General features: G+C 37.4%; 1 protein-coding gene across 1 annotated transcript in view; it reads right to left on the bottom strand.

The window, feature by feature from the left end:
- LOC132149475 (serine/threonine-protein kinase LMTK2-like) overlaps positions 1-20,280 on the bottom strand; it is a 40,167-nt gene that overhangs the window by 5,252 nt on the left and 14,635 nt on the right. The window contains exons 2-10 of the mRNA XM_059558742.1: positions 17,516-17,649; positions 11,549-11,690; positions 4,168-4,247; positions 3,811-3,929; positions 3,044-3,131; positions 1,940-2,073; positions 1,549-1,633; positions 1,316-1,437; positions 622-771 (exon numbers count right to left, since the gene is read on the bottom strand). Coding sequence (XP_059414725.1) covers positions 622-771; positions 1,316-1,437; positions 1,549-1,633; positions 1,940-2,073; positions 3,044-3,131; positions 3,811-3,929; positions 4,168-4,247; positions 11,549-11,690; positions 17,516-17,649 — 1,054 coding nt within the window. The remainder of the gene's footprint in view (positions 1-621; positions 772-1,315; positions 1,438-1,548; positions 1,634-1,939; positions 2,074-3,043; positions 3,132-3,810; positions 3,930-4,167; positions 4,248-11,548; positions 11,691-17,515; positions 17,650-20,280) is intronic.

The raw sequence follows: 20,280 nt of genomic DNA, 5'->3' as shown, positions 1-20,280 counted from the left end.
GACTATACAACTAATATTTATAAGAAAAAGAATTGGTTGATTGTAAAGGATTAGAATAGAATAGGGCCAAAAACTAAATTATATTATAGTTTGCTAATGCTTTATTATCAATGCTGTATTATGTTATTGTTTTATGGGTACTTAAAAATGTATGCTAGTATGGATGATAGCCAGAAACCCATTTGTGACGATATGAAATATGGACAGTATGATAGTAGCCTTGCAGATTTAATGGTGAATGGAGTGGTATACTTGTATGCATGACTGCTCTTGATTAAATGGACAATGATTGGAGTGTGTGGGGGTAAAATTAATGAATATGTGCTTCCAGGACTGGATAAATGTATGAATGATGGCCTTACAGAGGGGGCAAATTAAAGACTGACCATGCTGGATTTGAGGAGTGTTCATTTATTGTTCCTGCCAGAGAAAATGGCAATGACTGGTGGAGGCACCCTATGGTTAGAAGATATTGATTGCTTTACATGTATTTAAAAGAAAAGTCATTGGTGGGTGTGTCTCTGGATGGGAACACTGATTGGTTTGGATGTGGTGAATACGACCGGCAGATGTAATGGGGTTGGGTGGTTCATGATGATTATGATTTGTGAGACGACTCACCAGCGTTCACACAGAGGCACTTTCAGCAGGGGCTTTGGCAGTTTGAGCTGCTGTTCCTTTACAGCATATGTTAAAACCTGCCTATCAGAATAGTGCCTGTAAGGCTGGTTACCCAGTTCAAACAACTCCCATATCGTCACACCTAGTGACCTGCAGAGAAAATGTTTTTTAGAACATAGCACCATAAACATAGCAAAAAGTCTGTTGGTTGGAAATTTGTCCGGAGTTAAATTTTTACACATATATAGTATGTCACAGCGAAGAGGTTCTCAAGCTCTTTTTTTGATTGTTTTTTATATATATATATACATATGTTTGTGGGAACTATTTAAGAAATATACTTCAGGATGCAAATGACCTTTCTGAAAGGTGCTGAGCTTGTGTGTTGTGCTGAAGCTTATCAAAGCCCAACATTATCCTTGAAAGCATGCTTATCTTTTCTTGGATAAGCCAAACATTACCCAAAGTGAGTATCCAAATAAGTGCTAGTTCTGCATTCACCATTCTAATTGTTATACCTTTATGTCCAGGTGACATTTTAGTGCACATATTTGGCATATTTTATATATAGGTTTATCCTCCTTGAAAAATTAAACCAAATACCTTAATGTAACAGTTTAATACAAGATAAATCTCCTTTGACCTCAAGGTAGAGAACCTCTGCTATAGTGTTTTTCTCTGATTTATTTCTCACCAGACATTGCTGGCCTTGGTTTGGTCCACTACTAAGAGATTGCCATGGACTTCATCAATAAGTTCTGGGGCAATCCAGCGTAGAGGAACCCATATTTGATCTGCTGTTACATAATAGTCATCCTAACAGAGGGAAAAGATGCATTATCGATATTGAATAAGAAGAAATAATGAGACAATGTCAAAATAATAGGATAAGCATGGCTGCAATCCTAAAAGCATTCACAGACTAACCTTGTACTTGCTGTGGCTGAGGCCATAGTCTCCAATTTTCACAGCAAGCTCTGAGGTCAACAGGCAGTTCCTTAGGGCCAGGTCACTAAGAACAGAGTGGAGCAATGTTTGCATCATTTATAGTTCCTGTCATTGGCAAACTTTCATGACAGAGTGACAAAGGGAGTCTGCAGTGTCTTCTCACATTTTCTTCATGACTTACAAATAATTGATGATGTTTGTTGAGCAAGGGGTTTCCCCCAGCAACAAAATCACTGATGCTGGAGTCTGTGACATGTACTCAGGCAGCACCAGGATATTGTTGCCAGGAGACACCAGAGCTGGACGTCCAGTGAGCAGCGGGTGAAAAATAAATATGCAGGCAGAAGGCAAAAGGTTAGTGGATCCTCACCTGTGAATGTAATTGTGTTTGTGAAGGTATAGAAGACCAGAAGCAATCTCGCATGCCATCCGCTGAAGGATCAAAGGGTCAGGGGTCACCGAGTCTGCTGCCCGACAGCTACGAAGGTATCCTTTAACATCTCCCTGTATAATGTAAACATCATTCTTAAAGGCAACACAAGACACTAATCTGTGTTATCATAAAGTCCCCCCCCCCCCACCTTGGATGCTAATACCAGCTTTACAGAAATAATAGATAATGTAAGTGAGCAGCATGTTTTCAGTAAATGTGCTCATAAAGTATAAATCAAGAGAATATTATCCTTTCCTGTCTTGGAATGAAGCAATGTTTTTTTTATATTTTTTATGGTTAAATGTTGCAATAAAATGATTAAAACTGCTAAAATTGTGAAATCAGAATAAAGATAAACACCTATGCCACACTCAGATAAAAAAGCCTAATTTGATGGTGATCTGAACAGTTTTTAACGTTTTAACAACATCCTCCCTATGGTACTGTGAAATCTATAATTACTATTGCCTATAGTATACCTTAAATCAATAAATATGATACGTTATAGTAAAGTAATTAACATAACATCATTTTGGAATTGAGGGTGACTGTTTTATACAGAGGATGAATTTATCAAGATTTATATAAAGATGAAAATGAAAAAAAAGAAAAATACTGCATGCACCCTCTCTGTGTTTTTTGTGTCACTACTGTTAGTGACCTGGCAACAAACATTGTTTTTGTATTATTTTGGATTTAAAGACTATCAAACACATACATTTTCCATAGACTTACATGAGAAAAGAACAAAAGACTGATTATACTCTATGGCAGGAGTTGCTTAGCTCGGATTCTTCAGTAAAATTTTGAAGGCGTGGCTTAAAGATGGGTCAACTGGACAGCACAGAACCACTTGCACTCATGTGGTCTGTAGTTTCTTGCTCTCAAAACGATACTTACAAAATTAAGGTGTAATTCAATGCATTGTTTAATAATGGATATATTCTAAAAATGGCATGTCAAGAAGCTAAAGGGTAGTCAAACCAACTCAGAGTATGTTCTGAGTACATTGCGTGAAGCAGCTGGAGGACCAAGGCTTACTAGAGGGCAGTGCTCCATAACCAGCAGATAGGGTGTGACATCTGAACACTGGGACAGACACTGCAGGAGGGCTGAATGCTGGAGCAACCTGTGGGATTCACACACTCAAACAATCAAAACACTGCTCAATTGAGAAACCATTGAGTTACACATTCCAAATAACAGCCATTGTTAATGTTGTTTTATTTTGTGCCACCAAAGCCTATTTCACACAGAGATTCCAGAAAATACATGGATAATGTGTCCTGGGATCATTCGATTATGCCAGTGATTTTCCGGAATCTGCGCCCGTGTTCACACACATCACATACAGATCCCGTGTGACATAACTATGTGACGTGCAATCTGACGCGTACCATTCCACTAAGCTGGCGAATGATCTCAGCTTTAGTGTGGATAGTGAGGAGCTCACTGATCAATGCTTTATTCCAGTTTGCACATATTTTTCCCGTTGGGAATGTTGATCTGCCTTCAAAACAAAAGAGTGCTTCATCACCACGACACAACCTTTATGGCATTGGTCCTGAGTTTTGTTCACACAGGGCTTGTTCTGGGACTGATCCCGGCAATGTTACTATGTCCCCATTCGTGTTTGTGTTCACATAGAAGGCATTCTGGCAATTTTGCGGGATCAACGCACTGTGTGAAAGGGGCTCAAATGTAATGTTTTGATAAAAAATGTAATATACAGTAGTTCAGCCTTCAGCATTAGAAAACATAAGATAAGGCGGAGAGAAAAATTGGGAGATAAGACTAAAGGTGTGTACCGGTAAGGCTGGACCTCTTCCAGGAACTGCATCTGCTCCTGTACACTGGCACTGGCCTTTAGCTCCTTAACCACCACCTGTGTGGTACTGAGTCCAACATTCACCTCCCCCAGCAAAACCTGAAAGCCAGCCCAAACTGCACATTAGCATGGCTCACACCTGCCACCTGTGAAACTGGCAGCACAGATTTTAGAGAGTGTGCCATTTATCTCAAACTGTTCATTTAACAGTGGCTCATAATTAAATGAAAAGAACACTGTACTGTGTGCAATGTCAACCCCTTGAGTAGCATACTCAAAACCCTGCTATTTTCTCAGGGTCACATCAATGTATCGTTTGGGTTGTAAAAGGACTCACCTTGCCAAACCAGCCCTGTCCCATTTCTTTTATGTAGAGGAGGCTGTGGCGTCCGAGATCTGTAGACTTCAGCAGCTGAACTGAGGGAAACAGAGAGAAATCATACATTCAGAGTTGGCAGAGACATACAAATGGATGAACTGAACACACAATGCGCGGTTTGAAAGTAGCCAAAAATCTAGGAAGACTGAGCAATATCCAGGGAGAACCATGGTTAACTCAAGCCACCTCGACTACTAGCACACCGACATTCAAATGAAAGAAACCTTAGGATGAAGGACCAACAACGCAGTGGAATGAAAGTCTCCGTTTCTCCATGTCTATATTCATGTGCCAGGGGTTTAACCCTCCAAGCCCTCGAACAGCTTAGAAAGCAGCGCTGTCTGTCCTCCTTCCCAGCGACGGAGCACATTTCCTCGCGCATAGATACGGTGTCCCACAACATTCCCATAATACACCCGACTGGAACTCTCAGCTGGAGCCAACTCAACTCAAAGCTCCAGTAAAACTAGCGTCTCCGGCTGAGATCCGTGTTGAAAGTGCCAAGTGTCCCACCAGGAGCTGGACCTATGTCTGCAGTGCTGCTCGGCCCATGCCAAATGCGTCTGCTCACACAAGTAATGCCATGAGCACATAATAAACCTCGCTTCTCTGCCCCTTTCCTCTGTCTGTCTCAGCAAGACTATGGGGGCAATTGTAAACAAATAAAGGACTGTGAGCAGCAGAAAGACCTCTGTCATTAACACGAGCCCCCCACACACCTCCTCCTGCACTACCAGCAGGTCTCACAGTGTGTGTGCGTGTATGTGCCTCACAGACCCATCCCTGTATTAATGCACTAAACTGTTCTCCTCCTCTGCAGTGTTCCAGAAGCTTCTCATTCCAGCCCCTCACACTCCCCATCACAGTTATATTGTGGCTTTTGTCCGCAGGGCAGCAGCGCCTTGTACCAAAGTTCCAGTCCATACACAAGGCCCATTCTCTGCCGCTCAGAGCCAGGATTGTCACAGAAATGACCCCCCCCCCCACCTCCCATTTCTGACACACAACTATCTCTCTTTTCTTCAGCAGATTTGAACTGGCCTTTTATTTGATTTCTGTGGAATCTGTGAGCTGTGCATTCCTGTCCCACTCCTGGCATTCCCAGAGCAGCCCTAGGCCATGTTAAAATTGCATTAAAATGCAGCCCAGTTGCACGAGAAAACCCGGGCTGATCTGCGATTGCACATTGACTAGAAGAGATATTCTACTTAATATATCAACACAACTTTAATGGATAAGTGCCAAAGTGCCAAGATGAATTATTTTATATGAAAAAAAATGCATATACTGTACATCAAATTTGGTAATTTGTGTTGATTCTGGTATAGAACCAACGTGGTAAGTAAACAGGGCTCTGCTGAATGACCGTATTTACCATGCAAAGGTAGAAATGTGTCAGCCGGTAGATTTTACTATACCTTTTATATGTATTAGGAAGGAAGACAAGGAATACATTCTTTACATATAAGAGAGAGATAAAGAACATAAAGTTATGTGAAAATAGAGAGAACGATGTGTATCAAACAAGTCAAGATGAGGATGAATTTATTATGAAGGAGTGTTGTTTTATCAGCTTCAATTCTTACTTGTCATCCAATAATAATTTAGTGATCGTAGTTTTGCTGTTCTGAGTCTTTTGTTTTTAGGTCAAGGGTAAATTAATATATAATGCAAAGCAGTTTTTTGAATAGATGACAGACTTGTCATTTATTTATAATCATTTTATGTCCATCAATTTCAAAACTAAAAGAGAACTTAATCTAATCAAATGTGTTGCTTTAAAATACAAGTATTTACATTACCACATGGTTTTTATAAAATGTAAACAAAAAATACATAAACTAAAATAATATATTGCAAAATAAATGTTACTGTGAAATAATTCATCCATGCACGTCATTTAAAAAGTTCCTTATCTTTCAATCAAAGAATTAACGTAATATTCGTGATTAGAAAACAATCGAGAAACCGTTTCACAATTTCCCTTTGATGTTGAATTTATATTGTGATGCATACAATTATGATGATATAAAGTGATATAGAATTTGAACCAATAGCTCAACAAATGGTAGAGCATGGAACTAGTAATGATTGTGGGTTCAATTCCCAGGGTATCTAAACTGAAGTTTCTGGAGTTTAGCTCCAACCCTAAAAAGACAGGTGAGTTAAGGTTAAAGGCCATGTTGCAGGTTAACCACCACTTTCGATTAATGGGTACATAAATCACTCAAGATATGTATATTATTTTTAAAATGTCTCAAAAATAGTCTTAAAGACCTATTTTTTAAGTTTTTGGTATTAACGTTTTTTTTATGCAACTCGGCGATGACGTCACGTTGGGGAGAAGTCGAGGAAAGGTAGCCTCAGTCTAGTATAGCGACTGACTGGGATGAGGAAGAGGTGGCAAGAGCCAACATGTATGATGACCTGCAGTGTAATTTCGAACCTGCCAGACGTGAGAGGGCAAATGAGGAATTACCAAGAACTGATGTCCGTCAAAGCTTATTAAATGCATGGTCCGAAGAGAATGAGTGGAGAGTTGGTGAAGTGTCCTGGTGAGTTGCTATCGTTTAGCATCGCAGCAATGAGCACTGGAGCTAGTCTACGAGCAGCAGTGCACAATAACGACACAAACACACACACATATATATATATTATTATTATTTATTTATTTTTTTTACTGTCATTGAGTAGCACCGAGTGAAAAATCAACGTTTTCTTTATGTCTAGTGGCAGTGATCATGACGTTAGTTCAGATAAGTACCGGTAACCTTTTTCATAATGTCGTAGTACTGGTAAACTTTGTCTTTGTCATCTAGAAATAGAAGGCATCATGCTAGCTATATGGACCATCAAGCAAATTGCACAAATTCGTAAAAAAATTTACCCTGCAACACGGCCTTTAAACTCTGCAGGAAAGCGGACCTTGAGGGCCAGAGTTGAGAAACCTGCATTAAACACTTTGTAAGCTGCTTTGAAAAAAGTATCTGCTTCATGAATAAGAACAACAAAGATGTCTACAGTAGGCATGTTTAGGGCCATAAATGTGATCCGACCTCTTCCAGAATGAAACTTATGTTGCAGTCAGTGAAAACCTGTAAATGTACAGTAGTTTAGCAGTGAAAGACCACCAGGGACATTCATATGTAGGGGTTAACTTCATTGCATTCAGTCAAGTGTTCATTTCTAGCTCTTTGCATTAATATAACACACAGAAGGGTAAGGATGGAAAGGGAGCTGTTCAACCATGACCGAGCCTTTCTCAATATCACGAGGGACTCTCTTGCTACCCTCTCGCTCTTCAACACCTGGACCAATCACATGGTGGTAACCACGGGCGACGAACAATCCAGAGGGCTATTGGCTGACACCTAAAACTCTTGTCCAATCCCTGCCTGTGTTTCAACCCAGCATCTCGCTGTCTACCCCCCGCCCCTCCCCTGATGCTCTGAGCACATGAGTCATAGGGAGAAAACCTGACTTGCACTGCTTCATCCACCGCCAACTTCCACGCAGGCGAAATAGATTTGACTTGATGTAAAATCAAATGTAGTACATTCAGTCGATTTTTATCATTCCTGAAGAAAATGTTAATGTTGTTTGCCTGTGTAAAACTCACTGCCATTATAACAAGGCATTTGAGTGGTTTCCAGGGTGTTGCTATGAAACACAAAGGTTTTCTGCATTGGTTTGTGGTTTTTTGGGTTTCTAGGTGCTAATTAGCTGGAAAATAACTTAATATGGATTTCATCAAGGATATCAGGTTTTTCAGATCCACACTGTCATTTTTGTTCATATAGATGCATTTGTTCAAATAGTGTCATCAGGATGGACTTGTTCACTTATTCTCTTCATAGTAAATGTCACATGAGAGTTACTAAAATGAAGGCATTCGGACACAGACAAAATTGGGCACTTTGAACTGTTACAGTTACAATATGCTCAAAATTATGAAAAACTACTGACCTAAATGTTCCAACTGAGATGCAACAAATGATGCTGCACCTGAACAGAGCAAGAAACTTCAGACTCGGATTTAAATGCAACTGACAGAAAATCCTGCCGTGCCTCAGAGCACCATTCACATAGTTTTCCATTAAATGACATTATATTTGCCTGTACTGTTGTTAATGTACATAATGAATTGTATATTGAGCATTTTCATCGAAACGTCTGTCTTTCTGTGGCTCTAATAAAGTCTGTATGCTTCATTTATAGAGCTATAATATAGATCGCTCTTTCCATTTGCTCCGTTTTTTTAAACACTGAACTTCAAACTTCTCTTTGCCTCATTGTTTATTCTTGAAGTAAACTTGTGTCCGTTTGGTGAATAAATAAACTGTTTTATACCACTGCTCGAGTTGAACGCAACACGTCTGGAGTGTGTGTATTAACGGTGAATTCTTCTAGGCTCTTTTATATTGATTAGATCAGTGGTTTTCAACCTATGGTATTGCAGGTGGGCCGCCAATTACTATTAAAAGAAATAATATATTTCATATATATAATTAAATAACAAAAAAAAAGCCAATTTATCTTAGATATTTTTGCTGCATTTGCTACAGAACAACAAATTCAAACATGCATAAATGCTGTCAGCATGTTTCCTCCTGACTGTTTGTTCCACTGACTGTCTTACCGCTGCAGAGCTCTGCCTGGATCTGGTTTTCCTGTTTTGCTGAGCGGTGCCAGTCAGAGTTATTTTCTGTTTATTGCCAGTTCATTCTAGGGATGTGTGATTAATAGAAATCGTCATAAAATAACAATTTGAGCGCGCACGATTTCTAAATCGCTTTATAGCACGATTTTCCGCGGCCCTGACCTCACGTAGTATGCTATCCGATCCAATCAGAATGCAACGCGCCTAGCACCAGAACAGAACAGACTTGGCATACGCCCAACTCCAGGTTCACACACTGTGAGATGCGCCTTTTTTCCGAGCCCATGTTAACGGATCAGAGCGTTCACACTGCACGCGGTAAAAAGCTAGAAATAAAAACGTGCGAAAATAATTAATATCTAGCACATGAGCATAGAGAGAGTTGTGAGTGCACAGGACGCAGTTTAAGCGAGAGGGGACACGATTCGCTCTCATGGATTATTTTAATGCGCTCTCTGCTGCTTCTGCACCGCACACACATACTGAAGCTATACACACTGCAAACGTGTGAAACGGTATAATGTATAACAAATCTATTTCAACATCTGAGGCACCGCAACAATGAATGAGCTCTATGAACAATGCATGGCAAAAAAGAAAAAAAGTCCCTGGACCCGGGATTTATTTATATATATATATATTTTTTTTTTTGCCATAAGTCTATAAATGTTGTTACACCTTTACTACAGTGATTATTTTTACTTATGTCTGTTCTAGAGATGTTAAAACTTTTTGATAAAGCTCTAATTGTTTTTCTTTTGGAAATATGTTTCAAATTCATCCTAAATGCATTTATGACTGTAAAGCATATCTGTGTGTGTCAAAATTGTGATTAAAATCGAAATAGCAAAAAAGAAATCGATATGTTTTTTTGTTTTTTTTTCATATCGCACAGCCCTAGTTCATTCAATAAATACAGTTAACAATCTAGCTTCTGAGTACTTAGTTATTAACCCAACAATAGTGGGGTCAGTTATTTTTTTTTGCAGTTTTTTGCACGCAAACATATGTGTTTGGTTGTGTGGGCCGCGAGCTGAAAAAGGTTGGGAATCACTGGATTAGATAATCACTTGAGTGTTCAATAACAGAAGCAGTTCAAGTGTGAGAGTAAACATTGTGATGCTATAATAGTAGGTCCCTATGTTTTCCGCGATACGGAAAATGCGGATGGAATCGCAGAATCCATTCATAAAAACAGAATTCACAGTTTAGTGCGGAATGACGCTTGTAGTGATTTCAGCGTCTGCCGTCTGACTAAATGAGGACGAAAACACATGAAGAACATCTCCAGAACTGCTCTGAGAGTCACTTCATGAGCATTTGACCATTTGATTTGAGCAAAAGCATTATATCACATGCACAGAACAGTAAAGGTATTCACGGCAACCCGTCAAAATAAAAGTCTGGTTTTGAAGTCTATTTTTAAGTAGAATGTACATGGCCTACTACTACTAATAAAATGAAACAAACATTATTTTTTAAGGATTAATCACACAACATTTCTTCCATGTTTGAAATTTAATAGTTAAATCCCCTTTGTTTGCCAACAAAAAGTTTGCTTAATTTTCAGTAATTAAAAGATAAATGAAATTAATGTTTCATGCCTTGATTTGATAACAATAAAAAATTTAAAACATACACACAGAATTTCTGAGGGGGAAAAAATCATTAGGATTCGTAAGAAAAAAAAAAAAAATAAAGTAGCTTTAATGCGTTCAAATAATTATACATGGAATTTATTCCTGTCATGCTAAACTGAATTTTCAGCATCATTACTCCAGTCTTCAGTGTCACATGATTCTTCAGAAATCATTCTAATATGCTGATTTGCTGCTCAAGAAATATTATCATTGTTGAAAATTATTTAATAATTTCATGGAAACTCATGGAAAGCCCAAACTTTTGAACGTAATGTGTTTTACAAAAACGTCAACTTAAAATTTGTCCACAAGCCATTGTTGGTTTCACTTGGCAAGCACCACTAACAAATCAATATCTTCTAACGAGATGAAAATCTACAGTTATTTTGGTTTCAGACGCATCTGTTTCATATCTGTTGTAATGTTGTAAAAAAACGGTTTAATTTCCATCTGTGCTCTCCAGTGCTTCCATGCATTAATAACTCTCTTTCCTCTCTCCAGTTAACATGCATTCATTATGCCAAGAGTCCTCTGGGCCGGTCTCACAGTGCATTATGCAACTGACAGATGTGTGCTCTGCTTCCAGAGACGTTCGCTCTCCACCCTTCTTTACAGTTGAGAACATAAACAAGGCCACTGCTCTTTTTCCAGAACCATCAGTTCAGAATGGGCACAGTACTATATCTTTACTCTTCCTGTCACAAGGCAGTTAATAATGTGAGGGACAATATCAACGTAGTGTGGCACTTTACTTTCAGTATTGTTTATTAATGAGAAACATAACCAGCAATCTGTCTGCAGTGCATCACGATTAACTATAAACACCACTGTTAGCATAGACTGTGAGTCTAATTTAAATCATGGTTTCCATTTTTTTTAAAAGCTTGTGGTTGCTACCGTAAATCACATGACCAGGACTTCTTCCAAATCACTTGCATTACATTTTCTATACATGGAAAAGATCAGTCAACACATTATTGATTTATGATTCGCAAAAGGAGCAATTTTGAATAATCACCAAAACTTTACGGGTTCTTACATGACTTGCTGGGCTGTTTGGACACATGTAGTGAGACCTCCGTCAGGGGCAGGATATAAACCTCAGGGTCGTTCTGAGAGCTGGGGGAGGCTAAAGTGGAAAGGTTCGCTTGGCCCTCCTCCCCCTCCATGTTTTCTAATTCCTGCAGGGAACAAAATCACACAGAAATGTTCGGTCTCTATTTCAATATTTAAAATGCAATTTATTCTTGTGATGCAAAGCTGATTTTTCAGCATCATTACTCCATTCTTCAGTGTCATATGATCCTTCATAAATAATTCTGATATGCTGATTAGCAATTGTTTGAACTATAAATATTAAAAATGTCTTTACTGATATTTGTGTCCAATTTAATGTGTCATCCCTTAAAACTATTTATTTCTTTAAGAAAAAGTTAAATAAATGGCACAATTCAAACACAAGAAGGAACCTCAGACTCACATTCTTACATCAGCTCTATTAATTTATGCATACTGTGAAATTAATATGAAATTTGAATAGTCTCTTCTGTCACAGTATGATGGTAGATGAAAGTCTCTTGTGGTATTTCCTCTGTTATGAATGCTGGATGCCACATTTCAAAAATTGGGCAATCATCTGCTTGGACCCAATAACCTATCCAGCTTCCACAGCTCCACATGGTGGCTCATACTCACACAATGTGACTGTTGTTGAGCATCTGTGTCGGGGAACTGCAGTACTGAATCTGTGCCCTAACCAGCAGGAATTCAATTCCTGTGTTTGATCTGAATTTGGATTGGGTGTAGAATGCAGAACTAATTTGAATTTAAAGTAATATTATTTATATATATTAATAATTAGTATTCAAAATAAATGATGTTTAATTCATTAATGTTTTAAGCAGTATGTGTAAAGCACTCAATTAAAATCCCCTTGCACTTGCAATTTTTTTTTATTGTTAATTCATAGGTTTTACTTGGAATTATTATTACTATTTTTTTTTTTTTACAATAAAATTACATAAAATGCACTAATCACTAAATCACTTAAAAGGTATATCAATAATACAGTTAATCGGTTCTCCCTATAAAGCCTGTATCCTACTGTATCATAGTTGTAGCACAAATATCTTGATCAAAATGTTATTAAAAAAAAAACTGTAGTGTATGATCCACGTCTGATTGATTGTTTATACTTTTTAGCAAGTAAAAGGCCTTTAGTGCCATTGTTCAAATTTCCCGCTTCAGGTTGTGGTGTTTGATGAACATTTCATTGTTCATCTCTTAATCATCATATTACACTGTATTGTGTTTTGCACCTCACAATAAAAACTACAGAGTTTTGGTCATAAAACTAAGCATTTAAATTTAAACTTACAAAGATATATTGTTTTTAATGTAGCATTTTACACTGTTTTTCTGTTTTGGTTCAGACATTTTTTACAGTATGTGTACATTTGATAGAATTTGTTGCAGTTACATTATTAAGACCAAAGAGTTTCTCAGTCTATATTATATTCAGTACAATAAAGGCATTCACCCCCTTTTCACCAGTACTGATGTTGACATTACTGTAGGTTGAGGAGCGGTTGTGACCAACTGTTGTGTGGCTGTAATGAATTTCTTTGAAAAGTAATTCAGTAAATTTAATGTCGGTCCAATTGAAATTCCAATAGCTATTAGCTTTGGGCTATTCAATTTACATTCCTACTAGCCACTTCTTCACTTATGACTATTGTCCATGACTATAAAAGAGTATTCCCACTGTCTGCATATCCTCATATTCTTTGTTTGCCCGATTACAATGGACAACATCTCTTATCTGCTGCCGTAGTACCTCTCCTATTTTAAGACATACAATATTTCTTTATGTAATATCACAATTGTTCTCCAAAAAAAAAAAAAAATAGGATTTGCTGAGGAAGGAAAAAACAGCCATTCCTCTATTTTTCAGGCAGCAGATGGGAAGAGCACCCTTTTTTTCCCTGCATAAAAGCATAAAATAATAATAGATTTGACTATGTGCATATATTATGGTGCCAATTATTTATTTAATTCTGGTACTCTGGTATAAAGGTCAAATACACGGTTCTGTGTAGTTTCTACTTGGTTTATAAAATGTATTCTTCTTTTTCCACTAAATGTAAAACAAGCTCTAAAGGCAAATCTATACTGAACCAAATCTGCTAATGTGGTGTTTGTTTATCATCAGGAGTTGATAGATTGATGCTGTATCATTTAGAACCACTTGAGGGTGCAAAGTCATTTACTTAATTCACACAGTCCATCTAAATATTTCATACTTCAATCTGTTATTAATGCGTTATGTGTGCATCACTGAAGTGCTAACAGGACATATTTTAAGAGGAGGCAGCAGTTTTTATCTTTATTCACCAGCAGTGACATGCTAGTAAGAGACATGCTATTTACCCACATAATGGTGTAGCTATGACATCTACCAGAAGGGTACTAACTGTTTAACAGAACTAGTCAAGTCTACTCTGAAAAATATCTGCTGACATACAGTACATAGATAGTAGAACGTGTTCAGTTTGAATTTGGCACAGGATGTCCGGCCACCATGGACTGCAGCCATACACTCAGACTCTTCTCAACAAATGCACAATAAGAAGCCTAAACATCTTGATGAAAAGTACGCCAATGTGAGGCAGCCAACTCATTTCAATTAGACTCAGTAGTTGTGGTTGTAGCTCACTGCACTGCACTGGGGAGCAAGGGCTGTTTTCCATTCAGGAAGAGCAGCTGTCTCACTGCATCAGCGTGTGTGAGAGGGGCTGGTGCTAGTTCACAATACACACAATCTCTAAAGAGGCTTTAGTCACATTTAATACCAACACGACCGTGTGTAACAGAGACACATGTGAAATCAGGATGGAAAGATGTGGTCTGGTCCCACATGCTGCAGCAAACGCCATCCACTCCTTGGTAATGTCAGTTAAATCTGCACCTTTGTGTTTCTGTTCAATTACTGAGTATTCTTTTGAGAGATTTTCCAGCATGTGTAATCTTACAAAAATACTTTGGTTCTACCATGGTATGATGTAGGGTTATGTGGTAAATGCACCATTCAGAATTAAATTGCCTTTTAAATGTCAATTCAGGTCCTGAATTTCAATTAGGGTACAAAAAGGATGCAGAATTGTAAATCAAGGAAGGTTTTGTGTGTGAGTGTGTGTGTGTGTGAATAGAACGGTTGGGAAAGAGTAGAGTATTATAATATAATATAATATAATATAATATAATATTAATTTAAATATTATATTATATTATATTATATTATATTATATTATATTATATTATATTATATTATATTATATTATATTATATTATATTATATTATATTATATTATATTATATTATATTATATTATATTATATTATATTATATTATATTATATTATATTATATTATATTATATTAATTTGGTGCTCCTGAGGAAACTATGTTGCTGTTGGAAGAGGTGTCATTGAGGCCAGTAGGGGGTGCTCACCCTGTGGTCTGTGTGGGTAATAGCACCCCAGTAAAGTGATGGGGGAAAAAATACTGTCAAAAAGCACCATCCTTCGGATCAGATGAAATGTTAAACTGAGGTCCTGACTCCTGACTCTCTGTGGTCATTAAAAAATCCCAGGCCAAATTTTCCCATTGCCATCTGACCATTATGGTCTCCTAATCATCCCCATATACTGAATGGCTTCATCACTCTGTCTTCTCGCCAATAAGCTGCTGTGTGCTGGGCCCACTAGGGTGGATGCTGCACACTGGTGGTGGATGAGGAGATCCCTGCTTACAATGTAAAGCTCTTAGAAAAGCAGACTAATATAAATATAATGAATTATGATTATTATTATTAACATCATAGCAATCTCTAATTTGCTATTATTCATCCCACCAAGGACCATGTTTTCCATTGCCTTCCTCCAGGTCAGTTTTCCGTCTGAACGGCCATACAAATACAGACAGACTTTCCACAGGGTGGCAACCTGTGATTTCCACAGAACACCAAATGCCATGCTAATTATCTGTGCCACTGTGACTTCCTGGACTAGAAGCACGTTCACAGTCAGCCCAGTGTGGGACAGACATGGACAAACCATCCACCCACTCACACAGTCACTTAGAGCAGACAATCCTATTAAAAACAAACAGTCCAGACACACAGCTTTATATGCAGCATATTAACGGCCTGTGCGACGCTTCCTATGATGTGCCATTCTCCCTCTGCCGCAGTGCATGTGGACATAAACAGCCTGCTTGTTCTGCTACATTAATCCTCAACTGTGTGTGCCAAACCAAATCTGATAACAACTTATCCCTCTGTCCCCGTCTGTTCATATTTTTGTTCCTATTGAGCAAAACCTATTTCTATTAGGCAGAGTCTTCAGCCACTTGAGCAGAATCACCCCATGCATCAGAGCCGTGCTGGGTTTGAAGTGCCATACTTCACGAAGAAATGCTATGGCTCTGTTCCTAAACCGAGTGAGGTGCACCGCTGCCTACATGGGCAGCTGTCCTAGGCTATAATGCAGCATCCTGACAGTAATGAAAGCCATGCATTTTGGTGACATCTGCAATAGATTCAAAACTCTATGTAGCACTAGCATGCTGCTAAGCTAAAACTGAAGTACTCTGAAGAACATAAATATATTGTGATGCAATGTATTTTTTTATTGTTATTCATTTGTATCCGTATACTGGATATAAAGTACAGTTCAAAAGTTTGGGATCAGTATTTATTTTAAGGAAAAAACTTTTTGAAAGAAGTTTCTGATGCTGCATTTATTTTAGTAAAAAATAGAGTAAAACTTTAATATTGAGAAATATCAAGAAAAAAATTGATCATAGTTTTCTGTTTGAATTTATATAAAATGTATTCCTATGATAGTAAATCTGAATTTTCACCATCATTATTTCAGTTGTCAGTGTCACATGATCCATTCTAATCCATTCTAATATGATGATTTGCTGCTTAAAAAAAAAAAAAAACTTTTCTTATTATCAATGTTAAAAACAGCTGTGCTGTTTAAAATAATTTAAAAAAAAATTTATACTTTTTCAGGATTATTTGATGAAACTTCAAAAGCATTTATTTTAAATAAAATAATTTTGTTACTTTACAAATGTTTTGTAACTTTTTTAATTTGTCCTTGCCTAATAAATGTATTAATTTATTAAAATATCCCAATATCAAGAAATCACAATATTAATCAATTTTCATCCATTATGATGTTATGATGCCTAAATTCATTTGTAGCATTTAAAATTAGCAATTGTTGTTGTTTTTACAAAATAGTTTCTAATTTTAATATCTGCCAAAGCATCAAAGTAATTAAAGGTTTATAGATATAGAATTTTGATATCAGTGCATCGACGGTATCAGTATAAGCATGTACTTCTCAGTTCTTCTGAGTAATGCATGACTTACAAATAGATTTATAATAATTTCTCTTGCTTTGTCTGCGATCTTGGATTAATCTTCACTGAGACTGCCATCTCCACAAAGTATTCATGCAATACTGCTCGAGAAGACAGGATCTTGCCAAACTGTCTATAAAAACAATCAATAATCTGACTAATTGATGATGCTTTAGTTTCATAGATTGTTTCATAAATCTCATTTGTCTTCAGGTTATCACGTGTTTGAAGAATGCACAGTTCGGAAGCAGATAAAACAGAAAATGATCACAAAAAAAAAAGGCTTTAGTCCTTTAGTTTTCTTTGTGAGGCTGTGTTGGTACATGCATACATGACTACAAAGACGAATCAAATCTAACAGGCTGAATGGCATGATGTACTTCTGGAAAAATAAAAAACAAGGTGACATCAAACAAAAAGTTCTAATAGGTTGTTGTAAAAAAGAGTGAATTGAGTGACGTGCCTATAAAATATTAGTATGAGGTACTGGAGAAGGCTTTAATATCTCATCTTCCTTTAATTTGGAGGGCCATTTTGATGGATTGAATGACTAATGAGGACTGAGATCTCACCTTGAAGCTGATGTCCCCTTTCTTGCAGCACAGGCAGGCTAGCATGAGGAAGACAAATGTGAAGAGGCCGGAGAAGGAGACAGCCACCACTGCCAGAGAGGATGGCCATGACAGCTCACTCAGCGGGGAGCCACCTGGGGAGCACAAACAGGCATTTAGTATCAAACTCTGCTAATAGAGTAAATGACTGTTTAAAGGTGAAGTGTGTCGATTATGTGCCTTTAGCACACAAACAGATCCAAATTTTAAAAAATTCAAGTGCTTTACAAATTTTACATTTGTTAATTATAGGATACATTTTCCCATTTATGCCTAAAATTTTAGACTTTTTCTTTAACATCTGAATGACATCAGAATTGACTTGAGTTGAACCATTACATTTAAGTTAATCCACAGGAAATCTGAAAATTTGTCAACGTCATAAATAAAAACATTAAAACAGCACATAAAAAAAAAAACTGACAACAATTGCAGTGAATAACGCAGGTAAATGTTTCATAACATACAAAGTAAATTCAGGAAATGTGAGGGTTTGCAAAGGAACTGTATATTAATTAATATTGTTGAAAATATAGTTAAAGTATATTGATAAAGTATATTATTTCTCGTGTGGCATTAAAAACCTTGGCAAAAAAAAAAAAAGATATTTTGCAGAATGCCCATGCTGCTCATTATCATGCTGAAATGGATGTGTTACACTGCCAAACTCCAAAACTGACAAAAAGCACCACAAAGGTACCATAAAAGTTAGTCAATAATACAACTTGTGTCCTGTATCACAAGTCTTCTAAAGTCATACAATAGAGAGCTGCAGTGATGGCATATTTTGTGGGCCAATCCAGAATTTAGCTTGACAACAGGATTTTCATTAGCTTTTAGATTAATGTAGAAAAAAAAGCTCTGTGACCAACAAACATCTATGAATCTTCAGTGTTCATTCAAATAATCTTCATAAATAAAAACAACTTTTATTAATTTTACTAAATACAATCGTCCAAAGTAAAAATTTAAGTTAAATAAAGTTAGGTTATAAGCGAGCTACACCACGGTCACATGACTTCAGCGTAACTAACGCTAAGCTTCAGACTAATCTTGCGATCTTTATTTATACTCAAAGTTTGATTTAAAATAGTTTGACAAGAACGTGAAAATATAGCACGAATTATGTGATAAAATATGAAAATATTTGAGCTTGTGTTAATCAATGACCTTATTTCAGACATTTCAAAAAATAAAAATAAATGCTAAATCATTACAAGGTTTTAAAACTCATTCATGAAGCACTCTAGTTTTAGGTGAGAAAAAAAAAACGTGAAATTGAAATTGAAAATATCATTCATGAACATAATAATCAACCTGAAGAACGGGGGAGCACATAAACCTATGAGCTTGGTTCATGAATAGGAATTACAGTGACATGTACCAACTAGTCCTACCTTACAGAGCAGAGATTGGTAAAATGGCACCAGATAATGATTATCTCCCAAAAATTTAGGGCCTGAAATTTGAAATGTCCCTCGATGTAAAATAGTGTCTGTTTAAACATACCTCCCAGCTGCCCAGTTTGATTGTTTAGTGTGCAAATGAAGGAGAAGCGATGAGACGCAGGCCAAAAGCATTTAGGCCTTTTCACACTCTGTCATTACAAGGACACGGCAGGGGCAGGTGTCACATTTTGGACTACTGAGATTTAATCTTTAAGACTTTCACTGTAATCCCTCTGTCAGCAGGGGACACACAAAGACACGTTACACATGTGCTCTCTCTCAGGACATCTGCAACACTCTTCACCACAGTGGCCATGTGTCCTGAAATGGAGAAAGTGGCTTGTTTTACTGATAAGCTGACACATGTCACTGTGTTCCTCACATGACGTCTGTCGGGGTCATGTGGGCTGTAAGGCCAGTGCCTCGAAACAAAAATAGACATGGGGCGAAAGGTATAAACACAAATACAAGAAAACCAAACTCCGATGGACACTTTTCCGAAACCTAGTAAGATGTCCTGCTGTATACTACCTGCATAGGCAGCTGTCTTTTATGTCTTTTAGTTACACATGCATTGCTGTTTTAGAATTTTTAGAAGTTATTTAACAATCTTCAGATTGGGAGAACAACCATAACGCCATAATAAAGCTGTCTATGTAGGCATCTCAGTGGGTTTTGAAACAGAGGCATTGTGACCCAGGAGCAGCGGAGCATGTGTGTATACAGTACACAACACCACATACAGAGACGTAGTCAGCAACGTGTTAGGTTCACGAAAGCATTTCTCCCACCCACTCCTGCATCTCCATGGTAACAGGCTGACTGGCTGACCCGTCATGTTGTATTGCACTTCGCTTTTTGTCAAATCTCTCCTCAGCCCCCACCTCTCATAATGATGACACATTTCTGCTGATGCATTATCAGCTGCTCTTTCTATTTTCCTCTCCCTCTTTCATCAGCATTCTCACAGTGTCCTAAACACACACAGTTTGGTTCACCTGGGGTCTGTGATACAACATTTCCCTGTCGTTTTGAAATAAGAGAAGGATCTCGCATGTAGAACTAAGAGTTCAGAATTGCATGCTCATACTACTTGTGCAAAATGCAATATGCATAGTATATGTGTGCATAGACACAGCACCAAATAATTTAAACGATAACCATTAATTGGTATATTAATGAAGATACGGTGAATTCGCATTGCAGGAAATAAGCTCTGATCAACAAATAATTATAATTCTCAAACATGAAGTTCATCAAGACAATCTTCACAAAAGA

This window comes from Carassius carassius, chromosome 9, assembly GCF_963082965.1.
Source record: "Carassius carassius chromosome 9, fCarCar2.1, whole genome shotgun sequence".
In the NCBI taxonomy this organism is placed as follows: Eukaryota; Metazoa; Chordata; class Actinopteri; order Cypriniformes; family Cyprinidae; genus Carassius; species Carassius carassius.
The sequence above is the reverse complement of the archived record's forward strand: the minus strand, read 5'-3'. Positions and strand labels throughout refer to the sequence as shown.